The sequence below is a fragment of the Bombyx mori genome, chromosome 18, assembly GCF_030269925.1.
Source record: "Bombyx mori chromosome 18, ASM3026992v2".
Classification (NCBI taxonomy): domain Eukaryota; kingdom Metazoa; phylum Arthropoda; class Insecta; order Lepidoptera; family Bombycidae; genus Bombyx; species Bombyx mori.
In genome coordinates, this window is record NC_085124.1 from 10,423,012 (window position 1) to 10,450,150 (window position 27,139).

The 27,139-nt window shown below is 36.6% G+C and overlaps 1 protein-coding gene across 2 annotated transcripts; it reads right to left on the reverse strand.

Annotated features, from left to right (window-relative positions):
* Positions 1-266: 266 nt before the first annotated feature.
* Positions 267-26,698, reverse strand: LOC101737209 (hormone-sensitive lipase). 2 transcript variants are annotated; one of them, XM_038017196.2, is made up of 16 exons: positions 26,607-26,698; positions 26,053-26,337; positions 24,909-25,066; positions 19,371-19,557; positions 17,205-17,418; positions 14,783-14,973; positions 14,450-14,699; positions 13,143-13,352; positions 12,433-12,567; positions 10,773-10,922; positions 9,578-9,707; positions 8,378-8,479; positions 6,827-6,922; positions 5,359-5,503; positions 4,716-4,841; positions 267-3,904 (listed from the first exon to the last, which is right to left on the reverse strand). In XM_038017196.2, the coding sequence occupies exons 1-16, from the start codon at positions 26,658-26,660 to the stop codon at positions 3,803-3,805; spliced, it is 2,535 nt and encodes an 844-aa protein (XP_037873124.1). In that variant the 5' UTR covers positions 26,661-26,698; the 3' UTR covers positions 267-3,802. The 2 variants fall into 2 exon arrangements, with proteins under 2 accessions (XP_037873124.1, XP_037873126.1); XM_038017198.2 differs by having other exon boundaries at positions 26,424-26,621.
* Positions 26,699-27,139: the final 441 nt, after the last annotated feature.

Here is a 27,139-nt window from a genome sequence, read left to right on the forward strand (position 1 = left end):
CCGATGAGGTTACAATAATTTTATAATAGATTCTCATAATTAACGCCCCCGCAACTGGTGTAGGGGGTCGAACACTCTTAAATATTAGCCTATCCAATTAAGTACATCTATTTTCTACATGGATACCAAGTTTCAAGTCAATCGGATGCATGGTTCAGTAGTTATAACGGAACATCTATAAAACGACTGTAGATTTATATATTAGTATAGACTTAATATCCTGATTAGGATAGAAAATGTTTTCTTACAGCAATGAAACCCAGCAGTCTAATTCAATAATTTATTTAAATAAGTAACATAATAACATTTAGTATATATATAATATGTTTATTGTGACTAGTCATCCTTTTCAAAATTTTACATTACTGATATACAATATCTCGGTTAACCACAACACTGCAGAGCTTAACGCCGAGTCATTCTTACACGGGAAATAAATATACAAAACGTGGTGCATGCTAGTTTAATATTGTATTTATTAATTTTAAGTAAACATACTTAGTTAACATCAAGACATTTCGATCAAATAACTACATACCACATTAAAGTTGTGTAAATTAAATCTTTCACAAAACCAAATGCGATGCACTATAAAAATATTTATTATATATATATCGACGCTTGAAAGGCAAACATGACTAAGCGACAATAACTGCTTTGTACATAAATGATAGGCAATGACCATATTCTATGCGTAAAAAATATATATTTCTAGGTCTATTAAAATCATTTCAATCCTACAGCTACTAGCTAGATTCTACTACAGCTAGATTCGTTAAAATAAATTTTGTTTTCAGGTATTTCAACTTTAAATTAGTCTACTGTAAAGTTCAGGCATTGTCGCTTAGTCACGTTTGCCTTTCAAGCGTCGATATATATATATATTTTACAATCTCTTTAAGAATTCATTTATTAGAAGATACAATATAATTAGTAAGTACGTGTTTCGTTTAAATGCTGTTCTTAACATTTTTACAAACATCATTTCATTATCACAGATGTTAATATTTAATATGCTATTTAAATATTAATTGAATTCATTATTGAAATTCATTATTGTATAAAATTATAATTTTGCGGGTTTGATTTTTACTACACGATGTTATTCCTTCACCGTGAAAGTCAATCGTGAACATTTGTTAAGTACGTATTCGTTAAGGACGTCTTATCCTTTAGGCCACGACGACGTAAGCGAAATGAAGCAATTTCGAGATAAAAATAGGATCTATTTACGCCAGCGGCGAAAAAATTGTGACATTATTAAACCATTGGGGTCAAAATGTTGCAAAATTCATTATTGTATAAAACAATAATGAACTGGTTCAGGCTGCTGCATTGATTAGCTTGGTAGGCTTAAAATCATTCTAAATTGAAATTTGAAGCTAAATCAGGAATTATATAATAATACCAATAATATTATCAGTAAATAAGTTGAAATACTGATAAAGGCAACTTTGGTACATAGTACATTGTATATGTTCAATAACATTTTATGTGTCAGACAATAATAAAAAAGGGCTATTCGTTTTTAAAAAAAAATATACGATTTATAAAAATGTTATTAAATTAATTTTAATTGTTTTATTTTACCAAACAGATAATATAGCAAATATGTTAACTAATGCAACATTTTAACGAACTTTTTGTTATAAAAAAATAATTGTATTTTACATATAAAACCAAGGCAAAAATAGAATTACAGTTTATTTGAACAGATTATATACAATTGTATAATGTTACGTTAATTTGGTTGTGATAACAGTTTTTGAAGTAACTAAAAACATGATTCATTAATTTACTTTGGATTATGATTTTTTTTAAACTTTTGGGGTTATATACATTGTAAACACTATTATTTAACAGGTTCTTTAATAACTCGATAGTGTTCTTTAATAGGGTTAGTTAGTATAGTAATAGTGTTTAATTAGGACTATTTAATTTGTTACAATATATAATATTGAAATTAAGATATTTTTTATATTCAGAATTATTAACGTATTTGTAAACTACATTTATTAAATATATCACATTAATTATATTAAAAAATAATATACGATGCATCTTGTTCATAAACAATTAGTTTAATATTTCATCTTTGTTTACAAATATAAACTACCTAGTACTAGTAACAATATATTTAAATATATATAAATATAAATTTAAGGTTACAATCACTACAGATATCAAGTATTAAAGCAATGCAGTGTGTTTGTTCAATCAGGTACGTACAGCTAAAATGCTTTTAAAATATTGCGATCATTCAATTGCCATTTTTTTTTTTTTTTTCACTTTGGAAGCATTTATTTTTCTTGCAACACCATGACAGTACACGTTTTTATTTTTGCGTTTAAATAACTTCTATCAAACATAACTGAACAATGATAAATCTAAGGTAAAATTTAATAACACTAAATATACTATTTTAATTTAATCTAAGTAACTTTCATTTGGTCGAAACATGCGGACAGATCTTATTGAGAGATCTAACTAGAATTAGGACTTTATATATTCCTCTATAGCAAGTTCTAGTGAGCATATTGTTTTAAGGACGTTGACATTATGTACTTGGAATATATATTAATATTACGAAAGCAATGCAACAGTTGCTCTCTTATTGTAAATTGCTGTACAATAATACTTCAGTGATAAATACATATCAGTGATATTTTAATGCAAAGGAACGCTACATGATTTTTATGTAGAGCTATGCGTTTGAACTGTACTGATCAGTTAAGTTGGCTTGAAGTAAGTTCTAAGGTAACGTTTGACAAAAAAATCTGTAGTCTTTGTGGTAAATTTCAAAATTGACATTCGACACGCCAATCCCCTCTATATGTTTGGATTCACCGAATGACGAAGCGAAGCAACATCGTACGCACACTTCGCTTAGAAATAGCAGCGGCAGTCTCAGGTGCGTTGAATCCTAGACGTACATCAAGGACCTTGGATACTTTGCTGGGCAAGTTCCATATCGATCCTCGACTTGGTATCGATTGGTGTGTCCAAGCCCAAAGTAAATTTGTCGAGCCGAGAACAACATTTCACATACAAAATCCGTTTCACGTTTTTATTCGGAACACAAGCGATTCATAATTCATCTGTACATGATTTATAAGGATTTTCAAATCTATTCTTTTATTTTACTTTAATTCTGTATCAAAATAAAAGTAAACTAAACGCAATAATGAAACTAACGTTCTGATAGTAATCGGCAATGAAGCCTCATTGTGAACAGTGTACATTGTGTACAATAACATGTATTAATACACTATAGGCATATTTCGTTTCTCTATTTTATTTGTATATCCCTAAACAAATTTCACAGGGAACGTGAAATAACCGAGATTCTTATATAAAGCTCGGTGTTTCCACTTATAAAATAATCTACCAAATATTATAAGCAAATTATAACAAATTCATTTTCTGGATTAAACATATAGCGTGCTAATCACGGAGTTGCCAGCATTAATAAGGGGTTGCCTTGAGTGTTCTAAAACCAAATAATTCAACGAAATATAACGGATATTTTGAGATTAAACCGTAAAAGTATGATCAATCACATGTACGTATTGTAATAAGCCCACGAAATAGTATTTATTTTTTAAACTCACAATAGTCCGAATATATATACACATATATATTGTTCGCATAATACCGAATTATTTACGAATAGACAATCGATTTTTAAAATTCGATTGTTTTTTTTTTTTTTTGTCAATAAGTTCCGATGCGATTGATTACAGGCACCGCGTGCAGCCTCGCCTCGTAACGACTACGTTTTAAGGCAGCAGAGGCCACACATTCATAATTGGTTATCGGCGGCCGCGGGCGCCGCGTCCAAATCGAATAACTGCTTCATTCTCTCGACGCAAAGTTTCGAACCCTCGTTCGCTTCCTTGACCATCTGTTGACACCGATTTGGTTTAAGGCATTATTTTTTTTATGAAGCAAGGATTACTAATGGCCGAAAGGCCTTTCCAGCTTCACCAGGACAGGTGGGCGAGCAAAGACTCAGCCGGGAGGGATGGGATTTGTTAACAGGGAATAGTTTTTATTAATGTGCAAAACTAGTGCGAGCGACTCATTTAATTCGCGTCAAGAAATTAAAACAAAAGACACGTCACGATTTCACTATGAAGTATTTCAGTTTTTTAGAGGCAAGGCTACCCAGCTCTGTCACGAAGCAGTCTCATATTAGTGAGATAAATTTCTCTCTCTTTCAGTAATCGATAAATTTCAATTTGACATTGTTTATGACAGTGAAATCCATCGACAAGGTCTAGAGTAAGTGCGGTCTATAAATATTTTTTTGCTTAGACCGTTGGACGAGCTCACAGTCCACCTGGCGTTAAGGGGTTACCGGAGCCCATCGACATCTAAAACGTAAATGCCGCTACCTATCTTGAGATATAAGTTCTTAGGTCTCAGTATAGTTACAGCGGCTGCCCCACCCTTCAAACCGAAACGCGTTACTGCTTCACGGCAGAAATAGGCAGGGTAGTGGTACCTACCCGTGCGAACTCACAAGAGGTCCTACCACCAGTATATGGGCATTTTCCTTCCTATTCTAGTAACCTCGAGGGGTTATACCAGATTCGCAGAACGAGTAGGTGAGCTTACGTGTCTCTAACCTGAGGAAATAAGGGCCAATAGGCAGTATAGGGTCGCCTGCTTCCAGAGACAATAATAAGCATAATAATATACAAGTCACTCACGAGAGAGAAATTGAGGAATCCGTGAGGCAGGCCCTCTAACACTTCGATGCCGACAACGTTTCCGAGTGTTTTCAATTTTTTGGCGAACATCACGCAATCGTCCAGGCACGGGTCCAAATGTACAGTCTGCAATCAAATTGATAATTGCTTATTTTTTTGGAAAATGAAAAAAAAACTACTACAAGTAAAGAGTGAAGAAAATATTACGTGCACATTCAAATAATTTATTTATAGTTAGATAACAGTATCATAATATGTAAATGTGTAAAGTTTACAAAATTTAGTCAATAGTCTATTTGACCGGTATACTACGACAGTTTTAGTACTGACGTTAAATTAAAAAAAAGTTTTTATTTCCATAGGTTCGTGATGGACAACTGATAGAAGACTTTAGATTAAAATTTCCATCTTTATTTTGGTGTTCGTTTTATTGGAGACGATTTTGATTCTTATCTGCCTTTAAATACGGTCGATCGTTTGGTTGACAATTTCTGGTATTAACCTTGTTTATGATTCTGAATAATCGATCGATAATATGTAGCATCAGTTATCTTTGGTTTCTTGATTTAATGGCCCTAAATGAATGTGTATCAGCGTTCAGTTCTTATGAGGGCCGGAGTCATCGTTGTCGAAGGACACTTACCAATATCCTGACGGGTGGGAACATCTTGAGCAGTTCATCATCGGCCCAGTACGGAGACAGATAAGGGTCCCGAGGCACCGAGAATATGAACTCTTCGGACGGACTGCGAGCTATCAGAGCATCCAAATTCGTGCGTACCGCCAAGCTGTTTCAAGGGTTATTATTTATACAAGGTTTAATGATGAGGGTAGTTATGAAAAATTCGGACAATCCTGCTAAACAGAAACTTTAAGTTCCACTTTGAAATACGAACTGTGGACTCAAGGGTGTGGCTCTTAAAAATTCGTCTCTAACCCATCAGGAACAAAGTTTAAAATCGATTAATAGAATTTCATACGAAAAGATACGTTAATGAGGATACAAAAAGTTCTTACGTTGAATGTAACAAGACCAATTACTTCCGGTCGCTACAAGTTTCAAATGACTGTTTCGTGATATAGTGCAACCTCAACATAACAACGTCCTCGATTTAACAGATTCCTCGTTATCCCTTTGAATTTTCCATAAGAATCAATGTAAAATAAGCGAAGGTTTCTTGCGAACAACCTCTTTATAACGAATTTTCAACTAACAAAAAGGTGAAAATTCTTCTAATTAACGAATTTTGGCTTGCCAAATCCTTTACCCATAAAAAATACATAAAATCTGAAGAAACTAGCTTGACCCGATTCACCTTGGCTTTGGGGTGGATCAGGTTACGTATTGGGCCAATAGTTTTTCGATAGGGCTTTTTATTTTTATTGCCTTTGTAGGCAGACGGGCATACGGCCCACCTGATGGTGAGTGGTTACCGTCGCCCGTGGACTTCAGCAATGCCAGGGGCAGACCCAAGCCGCTGCCTACCGCTTAATACTCTCCACAAGCCTCGTTTGAAGAAGGACATGTCATAGCGCTCGGGAAACACCGTGGAGGGGATCTCATTCCATAGCCGGATGGTACGTGGCAAAAAAGACCTCTGGAAACGCACTGTGGAGGACCGCAGTGGCTCCAGGTAGTATGGATGAACTCTACTCCGGTGGCGGGCGGTGCGATGGTAAAAACGAGATGCCGGTATCATCTCGAACAATTCCTCAGAGCACTCCCCATGGAACATACGGTACAAAATACAGAGGGAACCGAAGTCCCTCCGCAGACCCAGGGGTTCCAAACGATCCGAGAGAATGGCACTATTTAGTTGTTAGGTAGGTACCTAACTTTAGGTAATTAACTTTTTAATATCTTTAATGAGTTACAAAACTTTGATGACTAAATTAAACTATTTAATATTCTTAAACACTAAATAAAAGTCATTTTCAGTTCAACAAAGTTAAATCTCCAACAACTCAACAAAAGTATTGTGACATCCCAGATTTGTCCCTTTTACCCCCAATCTACTGTAACGAATATTTATTTGTTCCCTACAGATTTGTTATATCGAGGTTGTACTATATAATGTCCAATGTGAATGTGAAACCAGCTCGTTACTCACTCTTCCTGTGTGGGCCTGACGATGGCGCTGGACCCCGTGATGTAGGCCAGCCTGGTCTGCATCGCGCCCATGAAGCCGGTGGCCGCTTCACTTATTCTGCGACATATTTATTTATTAGGGAAATCAATAGTACTGTTAAGAGTAACGTCATCTATCGCCGAATAGCCGAAACGAATACCAAAGGAACCCGTAACGACGAAAAAGCGCGTAAAGTACAACGTCATCTATTGTCACATAGCGAAAACACACATCAAAGCTGCTCGACTTGCCCACAATGTTCCCGCTAAATCTAGGGATGTCGTATCGACTATAAAAGCGTTGCAGAGATGGCACGAAATCAATTAGTAATTGGATCTTTAAGATTTTTGAGTTTTTACATTGAATCAGGATGTTATGTGCCTATAAACCATATTAGACCTTAAAATTCCGGGTTTAAAGTCTATTTTCAGAAATTGCATCTGATGAAGGACCTATATACGAAGAAAAGTACAAGTAACAAAAGTTTGTTGCCCGTTTTCTCAAAATTAACAAATTGTATCATTTTCCCCTCATCAACTCATGTCTTCACATACTCGTATAATATATGAAAAAAAGGTAAACAAAAACCAAAAATCACATATGAGTAGAAAGTGAACAAAGAGAAAATAAGTTTATAAACTTAAATTTACAATAATAGAAACACAATACGCACATACATACATCCACCACTATTTTATTTGTACACATGTGTATATATACATATTTTAAAACTTAATAATATACATTTATATAACATGGCATGCCATGGACATCTCCAATGTAAATTCACAATTTAGTGATGTCTGATCAATACAAAGAGTTCATTACATCAACGGAAATGCCATCCAATAAATATTGATCGATTTATGATAGTACTCAAATAAGCAATTCAACATGATTTACACTTTGTTTATGAATTCTATTTGAGTTGTATCGAGAGGTAAGTAATATCGAGAGTAATATCGAGAGGTAAAAGGCTATTTTTTAAGCGTCTATAAAGATCAAAATTTGGAAAAAATATGACAAAAAAGTTCTTCAGCTTTTGAATGGGGTAAACATAATTAAAGTTCAAGCAAAACATCGACTTGTTGATGCTATCAAATAAAACCGACCTTTAATTACAGTTTTTTTTTATTGTTTAGATGGGTGGACGAGCTCACCGCCTACCGGTTTAGTGGTTACCGGAGCCCATAGACATCAACAACGATAAATGCCGCCACCCAACTTCAGACAAGACTTCTAAGGTCTCAGTTGTAGTATGACGGCTGCACCACCCTTCAAACCGAAACGCATTACTGCTTCAGGGCAGAAATAGGCAGAGTGGTATTACCTACCCGTGCGGACTCACAAGAGGTCCGGCCACCAGTAATAAATAAATATCGCGTATTAAGCGAAATGTCGCTTAAAGAAAATTCGCTTTTCACGTCTCGCTATTTTATAGCCGGACGAGAGCCATGTTTCGTATAGTTAAGTCTATGAAATAAATTCACTAGTTCCAGCTACTCCAAATCAACTGCATTTATTTCTATTTACCTGGTTTTAATCTTCATCCTGTTGTCGGGGCCCTCCTCTTCAGTTGGGACTGTTAACGGTTTTTCGGCGACCAGTGTACTGGAGTTTTCCGATTCGATCTCCCTATTGCAAACATGACAAACATATTTGAGGTCGTCGCGGCCTAAATGATAAGACGCCCGGCACACTCTCATCAAGCGACGCGACTGTGCCCGTGTTCGAATCTAGCAGACAGGTACAAATTTTTCTAATAAAATACGTACTTAAATAAAATAATAGAATGTCATTATTTTTGTTTTGGCACAAATTACCCTCGTTCAACGTTAGTTTAAGATATTTTATGAAGTGAAACTTCTTTAGGCGCGCGGAGAGTAAAATTTAACTTGCGTCAGATTTGTTACAGGTAGAGAGAAAAGATACAATTTAGGAAGAGTGAGAAAATAGAGCGTCTCGCGAACCACTCGACCGTGGAGAGAGAGAGAAAGGAAAAGCGAGCTAGGTCGTTTCTCTTATATATATTATGTTTACGGGCATCGACCAGGGCTTGTTATCAGTTTCTTATTGTTCCTGTAGATGACAATAACATATTAACTATCTTAATTTTTATTTTTAATGAAGGAATTAAGAAAATAATATGTATTTTTCTATACATCATTTAAAATAAATATAAATGGTGAAGAGGTCGTTTATCTTATACAAAGCATTCCCTATTACTAGCGAAATTTGATTTAAGGGTGAAAAATGAAGAAAACCACTATACTACATACCGCAAAATAAGTTTAACTTCTTTCATGTGCACGAAGTTCCACGAGCACCATTTTTATTTTTAGGATGTATTTTTAATAAAAATCACTTTAAATTAAGCGAACCTCATTCTGAAATGCACCTTACTTCGCTGCTGTCGATATTGTCTTTTCTACCTATTCTAGTAACCTCAAGGGGTTATACTAGATTCGCCAAAGTAGTAGGTGAGCTCACGGGGCTCTAACCTGACGACGTTGCCAACACTAAGCTCGGCAAGAGCAGTGCTTCGCAGAATCTACTACCGCATCGGAAACGCGACCCACTGAGAAGATCCGGCGAGAAACTCAGTGGGCCGTGTCTGTGGGATAATTTACTCGAGAACGATGACCGGTGCTTGAGGTACCTAAAAACACCGTTAGTGGATCGGGAGCATCCGTAATGACGAGAGTTATTATTATTGAAACACAAATCCAGTACCTCTGCGAGCCATCGTTGTTGGCTGCTCTATTCAGTTTCCGCCCCTCGGAGTCAGTATCACTGTCCAGCACGTAACGCTCTAAGAAATCCGTGACGTACTGTTGCGACTTGTCTTCGGGAGGAGTTGTGCCTTGAACCAATAACGGGCTTTTTTTATTGCTTAGATGGGTGGTCCATCTCACATCCCACCTGGTTTTAAGCGGTTACTGGAGCCTATAGACAACGTAAATGCCGCCATCCATCTTGAGATATGAGTTCTAAGGTCTCAGTATAGTTACAACGGCTGCCCCACCCTTCAAACCGAAACGCATTACTGCTTCACGGCAGAATTAGGCAGGGTGGCGGTACCTATCCGTGGTATAAACTACAGTTAAACTAACTGACTGATTGACTTAGTGGTGCAGTAGTTAGCAACGCTGACTGTTGCGTCGAGGGTCGTGGGTTCGATTCCCACATCCGGCAAAACTTCGTGTTACGAGCAGACTTGTTTGCTCTTTGTCTGGGTGTTTATTATCTATATATTTAAACGTACACAACAATGTATGTCCGTCTCTGGTACCCATAACACAGGGAACCCTAATTTGGAGCCGGATAACCATGCGCGATTTGCTCTCAATTATTATTATTAAAACTAACTAAGTTATGGCGTTGTTTTGTTTCGTCGTTGAGACGCCACCATCGGACTTCATCATTAGATCAGTAATATGAACTACATCATCAAAGATCCATAGAAGTAATCAATGTATAGCAGTTTCATTGATCGCATATCACACATAAGGTGCGATAGCGTCACCTATGCAAATTATGCAATTCTTCAGGTGAAACGTTGGAAAATTCAACATGTTATTATATAATTCTTATAAAATTCTGCTAGGCTATAGAAATAAAATGAAGTAAAAGCAAACATCTTTCTCGTCTCACTAATAAAAAAACAATTAAAAAATGTATTTTCTCATACTCAGTTCATTGTTAACAAAGTAATATATATAGTAAGGAGAGTTTTCTAGTGTGCACCGGAAAGCAAAATCCGGATACATTTGGAATAAATTCTCACACATATGTACTTCAAGTGCTTTGACTCGAACGAACTCAATTCACCACTTCACCAGTCCACTTCAGTTTTTTTTTTTTTTTTTATTGCTTATAAGTGGTCATTCCCTGAAAGTGGTGACAGCGGCCGGTCTTGTTCACTAACCGGTGACGGTGTGTTCGCTCTGCAACGAGGCCGCACTGATCGTGGTGTCCGAAGACTTCCTTCGTTCGCTGCCGGACTTGTGCGCCTGAAGCTCGGCGAGGTCCGACGGTGAAACCTCTTCGAACGACGACGGACCTTCGCTGATACCTTCTGCGATTTAAACCAGTACCATGTAACTATATTCATAAAATTACATATACAAAAAAATTGTAAAGAAATAACGTTCTCGAAACATATCGACGCTTGAAAGGCAAACGTGACTAAGCGACAATAACTTGCTTTATACATTAATGATAGGCATTCGATGCGCAAAAAAAAAATATTTCTAGGTCTATTAAAATCATTACAATCCTACAGCTAGATTCGTTAAAATAGATTTTTTTCAGGTATTTCAACTTTAAATTAGTCTACTGTAAAGTTCACGCATTGTCGCTTAGTCACGTTTGCCTTTCAAGCGTCGATATGTTAACTATGTATAGTGAGGGTATTAGCAGAAAGGCTAGATGGACCGACCCTGGGTAAGTTAATCAAGCTGCATGTTCTACACGATGAGGCTGCCGGAGACGGATTTGATATACTTAGATTTACTTTAATAAAAAAAGTAACACCGACATAGTTCTTAAGTTATTTGTAATAATATTAACACACTATGAGACTATGATGTTTCGAAATAAAAGATTTTTATTCTATTTTTTATTTATTATATTGCATTCGTATGTAACCTTTAAAAAATATGCCATATTATAATAGGGTAAGTGAGCTCTCGGCCCAACAGGTATTAAGTGTTTACCGGAAGCCCGTACGCAATACTGTTGTGTATAAATGAGGCCTCCCCACCTTGAGACACGAGGTCTAAGACTGAATTGTATATTATAACGGCTGCCCCATCCAGTAACCAAACCCTACAAATCATTAGTGCTCTACAGCAGAAGTAAGCAAGTCAAGGATTAAAAGCTTAAAATACAGTTTTTTTAATCACACTCGAACATATATGCAGGGTAAACGTTAATAGAAAAGTCATAAATAAGGTCACTCCAATTGGGCGATCCCTCTAGGACGCTCTTTGGAACTGTTGTCGGGTTTGCTCTTTTATGTATGTCTGGTCAGGACATTAAGGCTAAAACGAGTAAGATTATTGTATCCTCATCATACAGATTCTCAGGTTAATCGGACATCTTGAAATCGATGATAATTACGTTCAAAGATTCCGTTATGTGTATATAAATAGCTAATAGTCAATCTAATAGTCCAGGAGCGAGTTAAAAAAAAATACACTGCATTTTTTTTATTTGACCTTCGAACTGTTTCTGTACGTCCTACGTAATTATTTTATAGTTAAATATTTATTTCAAACTAGCTGACCCGGCAGACTTCGTAGTGCCTCAATCGATAAATAAAAATACCTAAACTTTTGTATAAAATAAACTTAAAACAAACAAAAGGAATCCGTCCGACGGGGGACACATCAAAGGAAAAACAACATTGTTATTTTTATTTAATTCCGAACATTTTCATATTTATCTACCTTTTAAACCTTCTCTGGACTTCCACAAATAATTCAAGACCAAATTTACCCAAAGCGGTCCAGCCGTTCTCGAGTTTTAGCGAGACTAACGAACAGCAATTCATTTTTATATATAGAGAAAAAGGAGATAGATACCTTGAGACTGGCTAACTTTCAGGAAGCCGTTTGTGTCGCTCGGAGTGCTTGTTGTGTTCGGCAAAACGCTTTGGTTGTTCTCTTTGTCGTCCTTGCTGTCCTTGCTGTTCCCGCTCATGTTTGGACTGGCGTAGGCTAAATTAATAGAATCTCGTAAATACTATTTGCAGAGGGTAGGTAGAAATTCACAATATACCTGAAATCAAGTGCTGTTGCCCTTGAGACGTGAGGTTGAAGCGATTTGATACAGCGACTGTTCTAAACGACTCTTTCAATTATCAATTAATAATCGTTTAGTAACTTGGGATCAGTGTGCTTAGTGTGAGTTTTTTAACGTTCTCGATAGCGTAAAAGTTAATCCAATTTTGTATTTTTTTTTATTTATTGCTTAGATGGGTGGACGAGCTCACAGGCCACCTGGTGTTCAGTGGTTACCGGAGCCCATAGACATCTACAACGTAAATGCGCCACCCACCTTGAGATATAAGTTCTAAAGATCTCAGTATAGTTACAACGGCTGCCCCACCCTTCAAGCCGAAACGCATTACTTCTTCACGACAGGAATAGGCGGGGTGGTGGTGCCTTCCCGTGCGGACTCACATGAGGTCCTATCACCAGTTTCATTATAGATATCAATGTTATTCTTTATAGAGTTTGAGCTGAGTGCACATTGAAAACTGTCAAAGATATCAAAATATATAAGACCTTACCTTTCAGACACCTCATCATGAACCCGAAGGGGAGTATAGGGTCCATTAGGCACAGCAGCCGCGCCGGGCTCGGCACGAAGTTCACGTTGAGAGGAGCATACGCCAGGAACATGCCGTCAGGCTTACGCAGGCCGGTCGATAATATCTTCACAGTGCAAGCCGCGACCAGATTGGCACCAGCCGAATCCCCGGCGAACACTATTCTTTTACCTGAAACCAGCTTATTGTTTACAAGCGGTCCGCTCCGGCTCCGCTCGGGTCTTTAACAAAAATTTCAACGATATTTGACGTTGTTTTATTTTTTTAAATAAAAGAACACTTATTGCGGCATAACTATAATAGACATATGCTGTCGCGACACTTTTTTTTTAAATAATAATGTGTTCTACCAAGTCGTAGTACATTATTTTATTCTATCATCAATAGTTTTCGCAGGGCACGCGATGTAAAAAATATTTTAGGTAATTTTTTTACACCTTGGTTTACACTATTGGAGTTTTAGTAGGGATCCCCAATTTTTTTCAAAAAAGATTATAGCCTATGTCACTCGGGAATAGTGCAGCTTCCAAACAGTTAATAATTTTTTTAAATCGGTTTATTAGTTTCGGAGCCTATTCAATATAAACAAACAAACAAATCTTTATAATATTAATATATATTTGTGTAAGGACACGCGATCTTGGCGATATGAAAAATAATTCTTTTTTTAATACGCTTTTATTAGCTTCAGACGTACCTATGTAAGGGATGTTAGTATGTAACGGAATCTTTGAACATGATTTTGACCCTCTTCAAAACGTTGGATTAGCTCGAAATTTGGCATACTTATTAAGGACCGATGACAATTCCATATTTAAAAAAAATAATTGAATAAATTGAAATTCAACTAAAAAATGAAAAATAATTTTAATTTTATATTAGTATTTGACGATTTTTATTTTAATAATTTTAATTCAATTTCATTGGTTGGATTTCATTTTTATGTTTTAATAATTCTGATAAATTGTAATTTAAATATTATTTTATTTTGATTTAAATATTAATTAAATATATGTGAAATTTGATGAGCTTAAGTTGTATAACGCATTTCATTGTTTTTTTTTTTAATACCTACTCGTATATTGTAGCAGTTAAATTAAAAATTAAAACTATTATAACTCTTTAATCTTACATTACTATCATTATATTATTTTCAAAGTGTTATTCGTAGATATTTGTATATTATGCTGACTACCGTCAATTTAAAACATTTCAATTAATGCAATTTTAGATACCTAAAGATAGCTAGCAGTAAAAGGAAAACTAACCCGTAGTTCCGACTGTTTTAAAATTATTCAACAGCCAACAATAAGCGTAGTAGACCTCTTCTAAAGCCCTAGGAAAGGGCGCCTGCGGTGCAAGACTGTAGTCGATCGACATAATTGGCACGTTCAGTTTGGCCGCCCAGTCCCGGAGGTAAGTCTCGTGCGACTTGGAACTTTGGGCCACGAAGCCTCCTCCGTGGCAGTGGAAAAGGACGCCATCCGACGGCGGCAGCGATGAGGAACTCTCGCCGGCCTGTACGAACAAAACTGTTGTATTTAAATTAAAATTAATTATTTTAAATTGTTATATAAATGTACGTTATTTTTCATACTTACCATACCGACCCTCTTGTTTACACTAATAAGTCTGATGTTCAGTCCCTGAAGCCCTATATGTACGGTGGGTGGTAGGACGGTGATCTCCTTATCTTCGAGGGTGGTCACCGTCAACGGTTCAGGTGGTATCGTTATGATTTTATTAACGGCCACCGTCGAAGACATCAAACTGGGGACACGCTTCATTATTTCTGAAAGTGAAAACAATTTACGCCGATGGTTGTGGAACTCGTCACTGGAGATCTGTTTTAAATGATTTATTAGCAACGTAGAAAACGTAGACCTTACTAATGGGTTCTTTTTATTGCGCACGCGAGCGAAGGAGTACATAGGCAAGGGCGGATCCAGCTTTGGCGCCAGGAGGGGGTCACATAGTCGTGGGCAAGTTAAGAACTTATAATTTAATTTTGATAACAATAGATAATAAATAAATCATGATGTTCTTCAATTAGTCCAAGTTAATTCAAGTCCTGGAAATAGCTCAGGGGGGGGTCATGACCCCCATGATCCCACCCCCCCTGGATCCGCCGTTGTTACATAGGTATGGTAGGTAAGTAGGAAGATTGGCACCTACCCGTACCTATTTACAATACGCGCTAACTCCAGTAAATGCTGGTTGGTGATCGAAATATACTCGTAGGATACTCAGAAAACGTTACTGCTCATTCTCTATTGAATATCGTAGACGCCTTTTAAGACACCTATGAGAAGAGATATGGTGGTGCTATTGAAAGCCCCACAATCATTGTGAAGAATTCAATGAAAGCGAACTTACACGAGACTTTTGTGCTAGGACTACGACCTTGTTACTTTTAAGTACCACTTCTTGCATTTACAATATTAGATATCGAAGGTCGTTAAATATTTCAGATTGATCATCTAATCTAGTAATTTGTTTTAATGCGTCGAGGATCGTAGGTTCAATTCCCATGTCGGGCAAACATTCATGTGATGAGCATGTTTGTTTGCTCTTTGTCAGGGCGGTTATTATCTATATATGGGTATATTTAAACGTATGTAAGTGTGTTTGTCAGTCTCTGGTACCGATAACAAATCCTAATCTACACAATCTTAAATTAGGGCCGGATGACCTTTCGTAGGCGATGACCTTGTTCTGTAATTTTTTTTTTAAATTTGTTGTAGATAATTATGAGAAAACTAGCTGTACCCGTCCGCTTCGCTGGGCATTTAAATTTAACATTATTATTTCTCACCCCCAACAAAGATTCTCATCATTAACGCCCCCGCAACTGGTGTAGGGAGTCCAACACTCATATATTAGCCTATCCATTAGGTACATGTATTTTCTACATGGATACCAAATTTCAAGTCAATTGGATGCATGGTTCAGTCGTTATAACGGAACATCCGTAAAAACCACTGTAGATTTATATATTAGTATAGATTTAGGACGACATTTATCTATTTGATCTATTAATAAACGTGATATTAGTAAAAACGAATTCGTTTTTTTTTTTATTGCTTAGGTGGATGGATGAGCGAGCTCACAGCCCACCTGGTGTTACGAAATATTCGTAAGACTTTAATCGATAAAACTTTGTACCAATCAACATAATTATGTCCTGTAAGTACGCCTTCGACAATCTAGGACATGAATGATTAATCTAGACGCTGCCATGTAACTCGAAGAATTGGACAATGCGCTGCGTACTAATTCTGAACCAATTATTGAAGGCTTTATGCTATCAATGACATCTTTCCTATATATAGTATTAATTGTGTCCTACTCTATAATTGTAAAAATCGATATAGTGATATTGTGCGTAAGCTGAAAGGGCGGGTCAAATTTATATAACTTCCATTCTTTTTCTGGAATATACTTTGTCAGTACTTAACCAAAAGCCATTTTGATTAGAATTTGTACTAGTTGAGTGATTACTGGAGTCCATAGACATCTACAACGTAAATGCGCCACCCACCTTAAGATATAATTTCTAAGATCTCAAGTATGGTTACAACGGCTGTCCTACCCTTCAAACCGAAACGCATTACTGCTTCACGGCAGAATTAGGCAGGGCGGTGGTACCTACCCGTGGGGACTCACAAGAGATCCTACCACCAGTACTGTTCGATAGCTTCTACTTTAAAAATTACACCCAAACAAAAACACACAAACCTTTTTTAAATAAAAAAATTAAATAACACAAAACATTAGTACTACGCAAGCGCGCACGCAGCACACCGCTAACTCTCCGACGCATCGTGCTGTCTCGCTACTCAATGGCTTGCTAGCCTATGCTCCGGAAATGGATATATTCCATGATGGTTTGCAGCGATTTATTGTTGTTGTTAGGAATTACTTAAGCTAATTATTAATACCTTACAAATGTTTTGGTTTATACTGTTAATTTGTAAGTAGACTAAATAAATGAATAAATAAGACACCTCACAACAAACTCACCGCTTTCAGCTAAAAACCAAAACGCCTTGCAGAATTCTATACTCGCCGACTGCGATATATTCACGATACGCCTAGCCCTCAACTCAGGGTTGATCAGGTACTGCCCTCCGGTCCAAACAGAGCTAATCACGTTTCCGTGACAGTAGTACGCTTCAGAGAAACCCGCCATACATATGGATATGCCTTTTAGTATTCCGCGCATCGATGGTATGAACTGCAATGTTTGAATTCATTTAAATGACAAATCTTCCATTGCAATGAACCGTTTGCAATACACGAATTTTTACAAAATATGGACAGAAATGTATTCGAGCATTTGAAAATCCTATTCGACGAAATTATGGGAAGACATTTTTTAATTAATGTAGGGTGAAATTGGTTGCAACAGAGAGTAGAATGAACAAAAATCTTACAATTAAGAAGTGTTTAATTTTTAAGGAACTAACTATTCAAATCGTTTAGAATACGAAATAACTTACTTCGCTATTGAATAATAGATGTTTTGAATTTTAACGATGTGTTTTATCTTATTAAATATCTAATGAAGAGGAAGCTTGAGGCCAAAGGTTGTTTTTAAAATAAATTCTTGTATACGTATATGTATGTATATAATTATAAAATAGATACTTTATAATAAAGCAATAGCAACTAAATATGTGCAAACTGGTTCGACCTTGAATATTAAATTATTTACGCATTGATTTTTATGATATTCTCATCTTGAAGTTAACTGACTAGTTTGTCTCTATTTCAATTAATAATTATAACTAAAACTGAAAGGCAACTAATAGTTTGTTCGTTTTTTTTTCAATGAAAACAATATCCGATCTAAAAACACAAATCTTGTAATGTTATTATTTTCTCAATTAATCTTTTGTTTAATGTGCTTACATTACTTTATCATACGTGCAAGCAAACATTAATGTCTTTAGTTATCTTACGAAAACTAGTTGTTGATGTACGTAATCATTAAGGCGTAATCAAGTGTGGTCTTCTTGAACATAACCATTGGTTTTTCGGATAGACTAAAACACACGCCAACAAATTTGTAGCGTTTGGGTGAAATTCGACGGGTATGTGTAAAAGCCCTCTTGGGGATGTTAACACGCTGTACGACATATGAAAAATCGAGTATTGTCATTCGGGTCGCGGTGCTCACAGGTGAGCCTTATTTTACTGAACTATTGCTATGATGGTCACCTGTGAGTCTCTTGAAATATCTAAACTAGACGGTAAAAGTCGCTAATTTTATCTTCCGTCCAAATTATCGCATTTTATAAATTTTAGAATGAAAATATCAATGCGAGGGACATGTGATGCGTAGAGAGGAGATTCATGCATGTGACTAGAAGATGTATAGAAATGGTATTGGTATTACTGAATCCCTGAATTTGGCTAGGCCCGAATGGTATAGCACGCTGGGCTCACCGGTGGGTCGTAAAGCCTATGTGTTAACCCTGACGTTACATAATAGCGTTTGGACGTAATTGCTAGTAGAATCCCGGGTCGAAAAACCTAGTCTTGGCTACCACCTAAACGACCCCGTTGCGGCGGTGACAACGATCGACAGCCGCGGTAGTTGCAAACAAAACAATCTTGCCCGTCACATATTGAAAGTAGTTTTTAATACCGTCGTCATCGTCCACGGTGCTACCTAGTTCGTATCGAGGTTACGTACAGCGCGAAGTGGAACCTCGTTAGGATCTTACCGCGTTAAAAGACAGGCTTTTTTCTTCCTTCCTTAACTGTGAACTATTTCGCTCTGATTGTCCATTGCCAAAATCTCGAATTGACATTTAGCATGAGAAGCATCCGTGAGGCACTAGGCCAGATCTCTTATATCATAATTTAAGCATTGATTGTAATTTTTTTTCGGTTTATTCTTACATCACTAAAAATACCAGATGTTGTTGTTAAATAATACTTTCCAAGCTTAAGATTGTAGACTGCTCTTTGTCATAATTACCGCATTCGTTTGTAGCTGTCATAGAATTAAAGATATCGACAAAAAGCTGAATACGCCTAACGAAATTTTCAACACAATTTTATATATTTTCGAAGTGCTGGTACACCAAGCCATTTCACCCGCTGTGTAGAAGATTTTCCATTTTTCGTTTACCCCACAGACTATGTAAGTTTTTTTTTTATATACATATAGATCCTTACTTGAAAGCCAAGACATCTTCCGTAGAAGCAATACTGATTTATTGTGTCGGCTTGAGAGAATAGTTCTTCGGGTGTATGATGTTCGGTAGGAAACAGTTCTCCGGGGGGTGCCCAACCAAGTAAAGTCTGAAGGTGATGTAAACAGGTTCCGAGCGATGCTAAAAGTTGGCCGCACGACTCTATTTCCCTGAAAACGGAAATGATAAAATAAAGCTCTGCTAAGCCCTAGATTGGTATAGGGTAAAGCCGAGATAGATGCCCCACTTTTTGAAATAGTCATGTAATTTTGAAAATATTAGTTTTATACGAATAATTTCTATTAATGTAGTTAGCTCAATCCTTTATGTTTAATTAGTATACATTTTTTTTAACCTATAAAATACAGATTTTGCAGAAATTCGTTTATCGTAGAACCTTTTTTTGGAGGATAGATGCCTACCTGTATGGATAGTTGCCCCACCAAGAAAATACTGAGTAGGATAGATGCCTGCAGTGAAGGATACATGCCCTTTATACCGTATAAACGAAAAAACCAAACCAAATATTAAGAAGTTCTATTCCTAACAGAGCAATTGTCTACAAGAAACATTGGTCATAATAATAAAAAATATTTTGTATTTTTTAAGTCTTTGAATGTTTATAATTAAAAGATAATTCTCATATCACACAAATGATCATAATTAAATTTTTAAAGCGCTAAGTAAGCGTAAGCTAAACTACAATTTTTTTTGTTTCAACATGCATCATCCTATTTTTTATTAAATAAAATTTTACAAATATTTATTTAACAAAAATATAAATTCTTAATTGTTTATAAAATATTCACATTAAGTGTCAATGTGTACATTGCAAAATCATACTTTTTTATATTGAATTAACACAATAAAGATATCTTTATTATTTTGTCCAATTGAAGTTTAACTGGATAGTGCTTTCAATTTTCCACATCTTCTACATCATTTCTGAAAAACACGTTTCATGTAGCTAGTTCTGAAACATTAAACATTGAATCCAGTCGGATTGCGACTTCGTATTTTTATAGTTTTCAAAACATTCAATGCAGATATTTTATGCAGATTACATGCGTTTTAGGTTTATCCCTTAGATTTCTTTAGGGGCAAATCTATTGTTTTACTTCCTTTCATTTTATAGTTAAGTGGATTGTCTTCATCTTCGCTGCTTGAACTGTAAATAATTTGTTTGTGTTTTATGTTTTCAAGGCATATTTCTGCTATATTCTGAAATGACAGAGTATGGAGGGATAGATGCCCCTAAAGGCACCTATACCCCAAAAAATCAGGGCAACTATCCTTTGTGATAAGGATAGATACCCAAATTTTTTGTAAATAAATTATAAACATAATAGCATTTATTTATACCTAGATGCAGGCTCAATGAACCAATATATTTACGCAGTAAAAAATATAATGGAATTTTACACTAATTATAAAGTTATACCACGCTAAATACTAACCTTTAAATCTTTGACGTGTTCGTGAAATTCCGCGCGGAGAAAATTATATGTACGAGGAAAACACTTCGTCACCACGCGATTGTCAAATGGTACATAAGGTATAGGGTGACTGTGCTTCTTACTTATTAAATTAATTTTTTGCAATGAGTGCGGGAAGTTAGGTTTTTAGAACATGAGGCACCTATCCCGCTGCGGCATCTATCCAGGTTTTACCCTACACGTTGAGACGTATTATGAACCCTAATTGCTGTTGCGAAGCAGTCGTGCATTTCGGTTTAGGCGGTGGGATTATCATTTCTCAATAAAATTGGACTTTGTTTTAAGGTACTAATACAACACTAGAAAGTCCCCTAGCACGTAGGCCCGTAGTGAAAGAAGAAGTTTCGCAAGTTGTTCTTATTATCCATACTAATAATATAAATATGAAAATGTCTGTTTGTCCTACTTTCATATCGATTTGCATTGATTCCCTTTTTCATAGTGATAGTATTAGGTCAGGAGAGTGATATGGGCTACTTTTTATCCCAAACAAAACCATCATATTTCAACCGGAAATAACTTTTCATTATCATAACAAAAATTGTTGATTTCTTCTTTTTTTTTCGGCAAAATGAAGTAATGGCTTGATTAATTGAGATATTGAGCGTAAGCCGTTAAACGGATTTTGATAAGATGTCATCTCGGGAAAGTTGTTTTTTACGGGAGCAAATTCACGGGCAAAGCTATTTATTTTTTAAAATAGACTAATCATTTCGCTGACAATTTCTTTGAAAATATATTATTATAGCGACTGTAATAGCAAATCGAACTCAAAATTTAAATTAGCCTTTTTAGTGGATATCCTAGTTAGGGTAATTGGCCTAAAGTAACGGCAATATTGTATTGCTATCGGTCATTGATGGGTCCTGCAAATTTGAAGTAAATCTGAACTCTTGAAGTTGGTGAAAATTACCTTGAAAGATTAAGTAACATAGATAAATAGATACAGGTGAAACTTAATGAAAGAATGTTATAAACCAAACAAACAGTTTACAATTATTTTTATTTATTTATAAGAAGAGTATAAGATAATATAGATTTTATTCATAGTGCCAATAATTGTATTATTGCTGTTGATAGACTGCCAAGCGGAAGCCCTCTTGAGGACGTTCATTTTAAAATAGTGACCCTTGATACGCATGCTGTAATGATGGTATGTATTAACTAATAACACATAAACAAAATAATATAGCCAGTATTCCATTGAGACGTGAGTTGCAAATCGCTTTTATGTGATTTAATATTTAAAATATGGAGTCAGAGAACGAATCTTGGCTTGTTACGTAAAATGCTTGGTGTGTTCGTATTGAGTGATGCGTACGTGTGGGGCCCCAGAGAAAGAAAGAGAGATGCATATTTTGGGTCCGAAGCGGTCACGTGTTTTAATTTCAAGGGTAGCTGATGTTTTTTTGTTTATTTATTGGGCTGATGGGTTAACAAGCTCTCGACCCACCTAGTGTAAAATTATCGTTCCTCGTAGAAATCACAACGTTAATGCCGTCAATGAGACATGAGGCCGAAGTATCAATATTATTGTAAAAAAAAAAACGCCTGTCGCAGCATTTTAATAAGAACGCATGACTGCTTCGCAGAAGGAATAGGCAAGGTTAAATAATCTGAAGGCAGCATTTATTTGAGACGTCCATGGGCTCAGGTAACAACTAAAATTATGTGGAGGACAAGACATTGAGCGAGTCGTTTTTTTGATTGATTTTGAGCTTTGATTCGAATGACATTAATTTGATAATAGCTTTAGCATATTGCCGTAGCAAATTAGGGCCAAGATACATATAAAATTTGCATAAACTTTATTCTTTAATATATTGCAATTCATGTTTTCTATAAATGATAAACATACACAATGTAACATAATGTAATTTAAATATTTTGTTTCTGTGCTCAGCAAGCCGTAAACAGGTATTTTATAGCTACTTAGCACTACGCAAGTCCGATGACAGTCTGGCCCATAGTGCGAAAGAGAAGGCTGACCTTCTGGTCAAACTCTTCGCCTCGAACTCGACTGTGGACGACGGGGGTGCCACACCATGGAACATCCCCCGGTGTGATTGTTCCCTGCCGGAGATCTGCTTTACACAGTGTGCAGTCAGGCGGGAACTCCCACTCTTGGATGTCGATAAGTCGAGTGGGCCAGACGGCATCCTTGGTGTGGCTCTGAAAACGTGCGCCCCTGAGTTGATGCCTGCGCTAACGCGTTTGTATCGTCTCTCTTATTGCGATAACAGGGTTCCGTCTTCATGGAAGACCACCCACGTCCACCCTATTCCCAAGAAGGGTGACTGGTCGGACCCATCGAGCTATAGGCCTATTGCGATAACTTCCTTGCTTTCCAAGGTGATGGAGCGAATAATAAATATACAACTCCTGAAGTATCTTGAAGATCGCCAGCTGATCAGTGACCGACAGTACGGTTTCCGTCACGGTCGCTCAGCTGGCGATCTTCTTGTATACCTTACTCACAGGTGGGCTGAAACCTCGGAGAGCAGGGACGAGGCTCTTGCTGTGAGCCTTGATATCGCGAAGGCCTTCGACAGGTTCTGGCATAGGGCACTTCTGTCGAAGCTACCATCTTACGGAATCCCCGAGGGTCTCTACAAGTGGATCGCTAGCTTTTTGGATAGGCGGAGCATCACGGTCGTTGTAGACGGTGACTGTTCTGATACCATGACCATTAACGCTGGCGTTCCACAAGGTTCGGTGCTCTCCCCCACGCTTTTCGTGCTGTATATCAATGATATGCTGTCTATTGATGGCATGCATTGCTATACGGATGACAGCACGGGGGATGCGCGATATATCGGCCATCAGAGTCTCTCTCGGAGCGTGGTGCAAGAGAAACGATCAAAACTTGTGTCTGAAATGGAGAACTCTCTGGGGCGAGTCTCCAAATGGGGTGAATTGAACTTGGTTCAATTCAACCCGTTAAAGACACAAGTTTGCGCGTTCACTGCGAAGAAGGACCCCTTTGTCATGGCGCCGCAATTCCAAGAAGTATCCCTGCAACCTTCCGAGAGTATCAGGATCCTTGAGGTCGACATTTCGAGCGATGTCTAGTTTCGGAGTTATTTGGAAGGCAAAGCCAAGTTGGCGTCCAAAATGTTGGGAGTCCTCAACAGAGCGAAGCGGTACTTCACGCCTGGACAAAGGAATTTGCTTTATAAAGTACAAGTCCGGCCTCGCGTGGAGTACTGCTCCAATCTCTGGGCCGGGGCTCCCAAACACCAGCTTCTTCCATTTGACTCCATACAGAGGAGGGCCGTTCGGATTGTCAATAATCCCATTCTCACGGATCGTTTGGAACCTCTGGGTCTGCGGAGGGACTTCGGTTCCCTCTGTATTTTGTTTCGTATGTTCCATGGGGAGTGCTCTGAGGAATTGCGCGAGATGATACCGGCATCTCGTTCTTACCATCGCACCGCCCGCCACCGGAGTAGAGTTCATCCATACTACCTGGAGCCACTGCGGTCATCCACAGTGCGTTTCCAGAGGTCTTTTTTGCCACGGCTATGGAATGAGCTCCCCTCCAAGGTGTTTCCCGAGCGCTATGACATGTTCTTCTTCAATCGAGGCTTGTGGAGAGTATTAAGCTGTAGGCAGCGGCTTGGCTCTGCCCCTTGCATTGCTGAAGTCCATGGGCGACGGTAACCTCTCACCATCAGGTGGGCCATATGCTCGTCTGCCTACAAGGCCAATAAAAAAAAGAAAAAACGGAAGGGGCCTGGCTTTGACCCCACCATTGTTGACATCCATGACGGTAACTGTTCAACATCAGATTGGCTTATCTGCCTACAAGGGCAATGAGATATATATATATCTATCAATACACTGAGATTGTGAACCAGCATTAACTACTAGCAGGGCGAGTTGTGTCTTCGCATAGGTTGAAACTGCCACTCTCCGTACTCCTGTAAAGCAATGTTGCATTCCGGATTTAAGTGTGAAAAGTCCATTACATAATCTGTTTGCGACCCAGTTTCTAAGCACTATGAGAATGATTTTGAACTTACTTCACAAAGTGGCTTTTTCGGAATAGAAGTGCTTCACGTCCTGTACTGACTTGCCGACTTAGTTTGAGACTGTATAACACACACGAGTCTACAACTGAAACAAAACTTCGGTATCCGTTTCCGGGAGATTTTGTATCAAAATCATATTGTGGTGCTACCTAAAAAAAAATGGAAAACATAAATAGTTATTTGTTATTAATGTTAATTTAATGGTAATAATGTTAACTTTTATTACAACATGAAATATTTTAAACTCATAATGATATTTTTAAGCTTAGTCGCATAATAAATTAGAAGTATTATTTTATCCCTTGCATATTGATTTTTATTCTGTCAACGAATAACCTACCAACCACGAAACCAAATTATATTTGAAACATCAGAAATAATTAAGGTGAGATTAAACTATTAACGCAGTTTTCATTATGTCTATGATTCCTCAGAGTCAACAGTAAATCATATCACAGGACTCACAAGAGGTCCTACCACCAGTGAATCACATTGATATATTACCCATCATAGAGAAAAATCTTTGCAGTAGGTATATAAATAGTAACAATTTTATTTATTGTAATCTACCACATTATTTTAAAATTCAAACAGTTTACTGTTCCCTTGAAGAATATATGACTATGGACATTAACTAACATTCATTTTTGTCATGACAAGATGATAAATTGTGTCAGACTTTGTATGTAATAGCTGCATGCTAATTTCATACAATAGTTTTATACAACAACTCTGTTTCAAAGTTCTCATGAAAAATCACTACAATATAAATAATTAGGAAGTCTTAGAATAATATCATAGAATCACTGAGTAGTTTATTTGTAAAGCTATTTAATTGAAATTCACATATAAAAAACCACATATTCAATTGAATTGTAATTTAAATGAGCTTGAGAAAACATGTTGAATAAAATTTATGATGACAATGTGATTTTTAAATAATTCTATTGAATTGTTGTTCTAATTGCATGTGCATTCAGTTTCTTGCTCTGTCAAGGTCATGACACAAATGAAATGTTTTATTAAGCTGATTAGAAACCATTTGATTTTGCTCCTATTGCATAGTTTTGGTAGTAATTGAATATAGTCCCTTACACTGGTTCAAGGTTGGTAAGTTTCAGTGGAATGTACTTACTTTTCGTACATGGTCCACCAGGGGCCACACCGTTTCTATATGGTCACTTAATGTCATGAATCCTTGATATAAACGTTGTCCGTTTTCTGTATCGTCCGGTTTGAAGAATGTCGCGTTGTTCTGACAAGAGTCTTTTAGCGCTTCATACATAGCGAAGGTTGGTGGAATACCATCGTTGCTTTCTGCACAGCAGTATGAAGCACTTGCAGGCGGATCGGAAAATTCCATTATTTTAAGCGTACTGGAAGCAAACCGGACTCCGCGAGTAATGAATTTAAGTCTCATCTGCAAAGAGTTTAATATAAATATCTGGACCACATTTTGTTAAGGCATAAAATAAATTTATTAATACTAAATTAAAACATAGTTACAAAATGTTTCGTGAGCTGAATTTGTTAGCATTGTATTTACAAGGTGATCTTTATATTTTTAATTGAATGGTAATATAGTAAAATTTCAACATTTTAATTATATTAATATTTCAGTTTTATTTTTTCGGGACTTTATTGCACGAATATATGACAACAATAATCGTATTCTATATAAGTTTATACCGTATGTAATAGCCCTGATTTTTTGTCATCTTTGATGGACGAAAGGTTAGACATCTGACAGCGACAGCTGTTTTGAGAATTGACAGCAAAAAGTCCTCTTAACTATGTACTAAAATTAAATAAAATTGCTGAGAATTCTTTCTTGTAAGATACAAACCTTGAAAATATTTTCCATTTTCAATAACTATCTCTTAACGCAATGAATGCATTGATTTCTTTTTTATTATGTTTGATCAATGATCTAGCAGGCAGTAGCAATTGTTAATTAGTTATGTCGTTAATAATAAATTACAATTTGTAATAACGTCTTACGACCAACTTATAGCAAAATACACAACCAGTTTTCACAAATAATTAAATATACTAAAACAGAAGAGAATCCCTGCGATATTTAGGTTTTATTTTATTGCGAACTTTATCACATAAAAGTAAGTATTTTTGTTCGTTTCCGCTATTTATAGACACAATTAAAATTACTTTTACGATGTAATCTCACGTTTTTTACTGACATTAAATATACGACATTTAATTTT

What these genes read in the sequence shown, in the direction of transcription:
- LOC101737209 (XM_038017196.2), bottom strand. Translation starts at nt 26,660, where the DNA reads ATGTCTAACCTTTCGTCCATCAAAGATGACAAAAAATCAGGGCTATTA. An exon ending in GAAAGTTAGCCAGTCTCAAG is followed by an intron (nt 10,923 to 12,432) that starts GTATCTATCTCC and finishes TTTAAATCGCAG; the next exon opens with AAGGTATCAGCGAAGGTCCG. An exon ending in GTCAGGCCCACACAGGAAGA is followed by an intron (nt 5,504 to 6,826) that starts GTGAGTAACGAG and finishes CCCTTGAAACAG; the next exon opens with CTTGGCGGTACGCACGAATT.